Below are 6,688 nucleotides of genomic sequence, written 5' to 3' on the forward strand. Positions count from 1 at the left end.
TTTGTGGAAACTTATTATAAACCTGTGAATTGTCTAAAATTTCTACATAGCTAAAATTATTTTTGAAAGTGTTGTAAGAAAATGTGAAAGGCAGAGTACAGGTGACAGCTCAATGTCTGCTGACTTATTAAAAAAGTGATCAAGTTCTCTTGCTCAGAACAGTTTCTTTTTAAATTTCCTTTTATTTGTATCTAGCATGAACTAGCACTTTATTATACAACCATGCAATTGAGCAGAACCACATGCTGTTCGGAACGTCGGGGGTCCACAGCTCTCTGGACGCGGCGCCGGACGCGAGCCGGTACCACCAGATGTGGTACTGGACGTGAACCGGAGCAGGGTTAGGGTACAGGAGCTCTCCGCGTCCTGGCGCCGGGCCGGTTTTAGCTCGCAGCTCGGTGGTTGGAGACCAGCCCGTGATCTAGTGAGAGCAGCCGGTGAGTCAGAGGGCGATGAGGGACGCCCGCGCGTTTTAACGCGTTTTTAACGCGACAAATCTGATAGCCCTTTAAAGAACACATGACCTTAAATGGCTTCAGCTTCAGTCCTGTCAAACACGCAGTCAGATCACTCAGATTAAGATCCATGAGCCGTGAGTTGAATCACTTCAGATGTTTTCATGTCAGTTTTATTTGTTTCCTCTTGAAATCTGGCAGCTTTGTTAACTCTTTAAGGGGTAACCAAACATTTAGGGGCTGACTCTGTTCTCAGCCAGAGTGGTAAAATGCTGCTAGCATCATAGCTAATAAAGGCTAACATATTACCTAAACAATCCTGAGCGAAATGTTCATGGCAAATCCATCACCAGGACAGAGTTTGCTGGATATAATGCCAATAGCACTCTACCTCTGTTCTCTAACTTCCTGTCAACTGGTGCTTTTATACTGGATCTGCAGAGCATGATGACATCAAACCTACACCAGTTGATCAATCACAATATTTACTGTAGTACCTCAATTCAACCTTTAGGGGGCATCACACAGGCAGCTTTGGACTATATATATTAAGGAATGAAACCATTTTATTTCAATTTGTCAAAAAAATGGCAATGACCAACAGACAGCACTTTTATAGAAGCCCCATTTATAGAAGTCAACAGCCAAAAAAAGTTGATTTAGGGTTTGGTTAACCTTCTACACCTAAAGCTGGTGATGCTTAAACACAAAATCTTTTACTCACTGTAACCTTTCCACCATTAACACAATAATCGCAGTAGATTCTGAAGGCGTGAGCCGCTTTTCTCCTTCAGAATCTACTGGATTTATCGTGTTAACAATTAAAAAAACTACAGTAAGTCAATGGACACTGGAGCTCGGGTGTTAAAGGGTTAAAGGTGACCAGCTGGTGCTTCTGCCATAGCAGAGCATTAACTTCTTAAGCTGGTTTGTCTCAGTGGATCTTGGTAGTGCATGTTAAAATCTTTTCATCCATTATTTGTAGTTGTGGTGGGGGTCAGTGGGGTTGGTGGGTTATTTAACCTGCAGTTTGATGCCTCTGTTAGTGACTTGAGTGTTCAGCAGTGTTGTGATGAAGACCTCCATCCTTCTTCCTCAGGACTTCATCTGCTAGAGCCGCAGTTGTAAAAATGAGTTTTTATAGAGGTTAATGTAACCCCCACCCCCCAGTGACAAAAACAGAATTTTAATGTAGGCTACCTTTATTACTGCTCTTTAGTAAAATACATATGTTTGAAACTCTTATCCAAAGTGCCCAAATCACAGCTCTGTGGTTGTGGAAGCACGTTTTTGGTAAATATTCATAACTCAGTTTTATCTTAAGTGATTGTATTTTGATTCTTATATGATTCTAAACATTCTATAATCAACTATTTCTGTATGATGGACATTATAATGTGTGTTTTCCACTAAGAGATTATGCAGCAGGATCACCTGCTGCTGTCGGTGGTGAGAGGACTCAAAGGCAGGAAAGATGATTAAACTGATGAAAAAGAAGATGCACTGAGACCTTACGGGCAGACTAGAATTGCATTTCCCAGGAGAGCTCACAGATGACTAAAGGAAATAAAGAAGCAATTTTCTAAAACCTTCAAGTAACTTGCTTTAAACTAAATCATCTGAAAAAGTTCAACACTGCTAGAAAGAGACACATTATTTCATTATTTACTGAAGAATCTTAATAGTGTCAGTGTTACCCAGCAGTCTCAGCAGCAACACCTCTGTGTCAAAAACATCTTTTCTGAAAATTGTAAATAATGACAGTTTCAGATTTTAAGGACTGTTGTTTTTTTTCTTGAACACTGTGGAAAATGATCTGCTCATACTTTCCTTTGGATGGAGAGTTGTTTTTTACCCTGATATGTTGTGTGTTTACGTGCAGGGACCTGTCCAACAACAGACTGGTGGCCATTCCCAGAAAACTTTTCATCTTACTGGAGGACTTGCTTCAGCTGTGAGTTCTTGTCACACAGACATTTGTGCAGGGAGACACGGCAGCTACAGGGGGGATTTGACTTCTGCCACAAAAGTGTATCTGACTTTGTCCAGAAATCAGGTGTATTTGTATTTTGTATATTGTATTTTCTTAGATTTCTGGGTTCAGTTTAGGCCTACAAAATTCCACCCAGCCCTTTGATCAAATCCAGTCATGTTTTTTAAACGTTCGGTCTGCGATGTCTATCTGTAGGCAGAATCCTCGCTCTTTCATTGATGAATGAAAATGAAAACACATTTGATGCTACATCTGACCATACCAACAACAACTTTAGCAGTAACTCTTCAGTCCAGCATGTAGTGAAGCCACTGGACCGTGGACAGACAGGTATGATGTAATGTGGCTGTAATGTGGCTCACATTCAGGGTCTGCAGCTCTGCTGCTGCTTCCAGCATCAGTTCAAAGTAGAAACACCAGCTGAAGCGTTCATTACTGTTTTCTCCAGATCCAACCACTTTAGTTCGGCTTTTAAACTTTTTTTAAATGTCCGCCAAAATAAGCCACAAAAAAGCAGAACTGATTTCAGTAAAAGTTTAAAGAACTTTAATGTCAGCTTTTTTGTTGTTTTAATTACAAAAATGCACCACAGCTAAACAGGTTACTTCACCTGATACTGTCTTCAACAAATGACCATGCATGTCTCTAAATGAGCTTTTCCATCATAACAAAACCCAGAAAACATGAAACTCTGAACTCAGCAATATTCAATTCAATTCAATTCAATTTTATTTATATAGCCCAAAATCACAAAGAGATTTGCCTCATTGGTCTTCAAAATATGAACAATTGTTAAAAACTAAACAGACTACATAAACTGGTTATCCCTGCCCTTAGACCCTCCCTCCCAGTAAGGAAAAACTCCTAAAAAAACCTGAGTCAGGAAAAAAGAAGAAACCTTAGGGATTCCCACATGAAGGAGAGATCCTATCCCAGGACGGACAGGCGATACCAGAACAGTTAAAGAAAAATTAGCTTCTACAACTACGTATCTAAAAGAGTTCATTCAGATAAAGCTGAGGGATGAATGATGATGAAGTCCATAATCAGGATGAAGCAGAAGTGCAGTCCACGACCAGGAGCAGGAGGACAGACGACCCAGCAGGAGTCACTCTCACTCAGAGATGCAGGATGGTGTCGGGGGCGTGGTCCACGGCCAAGAGTGGGAGCGTAGGCGATCCACCGGGGATCTGAAATCTCTCCCGCTCCCCAGAAGAGAGTGGGAAAGAAGAACAACATGTGAATGGAACTGCACCACAAAAGCATGGAGAACTAAATACAATAGTTAATAAAGAATAGAAGAGAGGAGAAGTAAATGAGAATAGAGCCCCAGAGCCGATCTGAATAATAACGCTGATGGAAAATCTAAATTTATATTTAAACACATCAGTATTAATTTATTAATCTAGCCTCACAAGGTCCACAGGAGAGGGAATATTGTCTGATTACTAGCTAGCCTGGCAGAACGCCTGTCCAAAGAGGAATGTTTTAAGGCTAGTTTTGAAGGTAGAAACTGTGCTGGCCTCTCTGACATGAGCTGGGAGCTTATTCCATAGAACAGGGGCTTGATGGTTGAAGGTTCTACCTCCAACTATCCACAGAGAAAAGACAGTGCAGCTCTAAATTCAAAAAGTTTTTGCTGAGATTGAACAATAATTTTTAATGAACTGATTCTGAATAAATAAACACAAAAAAGTACCCTACATTTTTAACATATTATTATTGAAAAGTTTTCATTGTGAGGTCTGTCTTACATTAAAACAATACAATGGTACCAACAAGCAACTGGAGTCACATAAAGGAATCTCAAATGAATTTAAATTGTACTCTGAAACTTTTAACTCAATCCTGGATTGGTTTGATGCATAAAAAAGGTATAATTCTGATCCCATCTGATGCTGATCCTGTGTCTGTTTGTACTTCCAATACGTGTTTATCTCTCACTTAAACTTATTTCTCAATGTAATGTTCCATAAGCCTAAACCATCTGATGGTTCAGGCATTAACTTTGACAGCTCTAATATCTGCGGCAGACTTTCGACCTCTCCAGGGTGTCGGTCTGTCCATTGGTTAGGCTCCGGCACCCCGTGACCCCGAAGCGGTCAAGAAAATAGATGGATGGATGGAATATTATTTACGTCGGGAGAGGATTTAAAGACCAGGAGTTGGTTCCCTGGTGTTTCCCAATTCATTTTTATTTGAGCGATATCGTTTTCCAGGGACCTATTATTAATAAAACTGAGTCTTCTTTTCCTCTTTTTAAACACTTAACAATGGAAATCTTTGAATCTTAAACACTAGAGATGTTTGTTAAATCATCTACCGTGCTGCACCTGTGTTGACCTTTTTTTGGAAAATGTGCTCGTAGTCGGCATATCCTTGTAGGAACACATCCATTTTTGTCGTCGTGAAGTATGAAGCCCCAGTGGTGTTTGTTCACGTTGGTGAATCATGATGTTTTTGCTCCACTGTTCAGGATGGGGGTCTGTCTTTTTTGTAGTTGATCTACATTGTCGTCTTAGGATTGTGTTAATAAAGTTCAAGAGAAATCGAATTCCTGAGTTTTGTAAATGTTGGTCATTAAGTGTTTTTGTGCAAAAGCTTTAGAAAGTTATGCATGTTTGTCTCGTTTGTGAGTGTGACCAGTCCACTCACTGAGAAGAGATGAACAGAGAAACAGACTGAGAGTGTTGTTCCTGCAGACAGAGTCTGTCAATCACGCTCGCTTTGAGCTTGACAGTTTGGTGTATTGAATGAAATAGTGGCAACAATAAAAATGTGTGCTTTTTTATTTTCATTTTGTCATATATTTAAATCTAGCTTTGTGCTTTTGGATAAACCTCTGAGGATGCTTTGTAGAGTGAGATAATATGTGTACTTTTAATTTACAATAATAAACAGAACTGCTTAGAAGCAGTTTTCATAACACCGGACACACCAGGGCAAACACAAAGTTGTGTTCTGCTGTGAAACTCCAAACATGCAGACGGTTGTTTAACAAAATGCTGGCAGCACAACAACAAAGCGAAGACCTGTTCTGGATCTGCAGCAGGACAAGTGACAGCTGGAGAAACGAGGAGAGCAGCAGGCCGCTTACATCTCCAGCATCCTGCTCGTCTTGACGTTTTCTTTGAATGTTGTTTATGCTGCTGAAAAAACCCTTGTGTTTTTATCTTGCAGGAATATTTCATACAATCCCATCATGGAGCTCCAAGTCGACCACTTTGACCGATTACATAAATTGAAGTCACTGTGAGTACACAATCCTGCATGATTGGAATCACGAGGGTTTCACAAGCATGCCTACAGAAAAAGCTGTTCAGGCATGTTTCATAGAAAGAGAGCAATAGAAATACCAGCAGAGTTTTCAGATCTGAGGGAGCAAAACAAATCCTGACAGGTTGGAATAAGGTCACGCTCTTTTCCATCCGCAGCATCAGGTGCTGCATCCTTGTTTTCATCATCTGTGGTTCCTTTAGAGGAGCAAGAAGGAGGGAATGGCACAAAAAGAAGACCTAGAAAACATTTCCTTTCATTTTTTATACTTTATTCATCTGCTTTTGTAACCTGGACTCTTGGGGGGCTTTGCCTGCCCTCACTCCAAGACTCAGTATTTGATATTGTTTCTGTTTACAGGAGCATAGAGGGAATAGAAATTGGAAACATTCAGCGAAGGATGTTTGAGCCTCTTAAATACTTAACTCACATGTAAGTATGACGTACTCGTGCCTGTTAGAGGCAGGAGCCATTGTTTTTTTCTGTTTTTGTTTGTTGTTTTTCTTAACATAGTGGTTTATTGCTAAGGTATTGGTGTTATGAGTCAACTTAAGGGAGAAGATTAAGGTAAACTGAGTGTAATCCAATCTCTCTGAGGTTTAAACGTGTAAGATATTAGCATCAGGTCCTGCAGGGGATGCAACAAGAGAGGATGAAGTTATTTACAAATGGAGCCTCATTGTAATGCTGTCATATAATGTGTAAAGCAGGTGAAAATAAAAAATAAATCTATCAGAGGAGCGTTAGAAGTCAGGTTAACAACCTTTATCAGGTCACAGACTGGTTTAACCACAGATCTACAGACTGGCCCGTAGAAGGCAGACTTTTAGCTTCCAGTTTCCCTTAACTTTATTTGGTCACTCGGTTCCACAAAGTAACCAAAATATGATGTATATTTGACCTCGACTCATGACTGTCAGAGTAAAAGCTAACTTCAACTTCAACTATGTCCCACTTTAAGGCC

General features: G+C 40.1%; 1 protein-coding gene across 2 annotated transcripts in view; it reads left to right on the top strand.

Annotated features, from left to right (window-relative positions):
• Nucleotides 1–6,688, top strand: part of rxfp1 (relaxin family peptide receptor 1) — a 159,923-nt gene that overhangs the window by 136,810 nt on the left and 16,425 nt on the right. For both annotated transcript variants that reach the window (XM_024262584.2, XM_036213852.1), the window contains exons 12-14: nucleotides 2,338–2,409; nucleotides 5,629–5,700; nucleotides 6,085–6,156. In XM_024262584.2, coding sequence (XP_024118352.1) covers nucleotides 2,338–2,409; nucleotides 5,629–5,700; nucleotides 6,085–6,156 — 216 coding nt within the window. The remainder of the gene's footprint in view (nucleotides 1–2,337; nucleotides 2,410–5,628; nucleotides 5,701–6,084; nucleotides 6,157–6,688) is intronic.

Source organism: Oryzias melastigma, linkage group LG10 (genome assembly GCF_002922805.2).
Source record: "Oryzias melastigma strain HK-1 linkage group LG10, ASM292280v2, whole genome shotgun sequence".
NCBI lineage: Eukaryota > Metazoa > Chordata > Actinopteri > Beloniformes > Adrianichthyidae > Oryzias > Oryzias melastigma.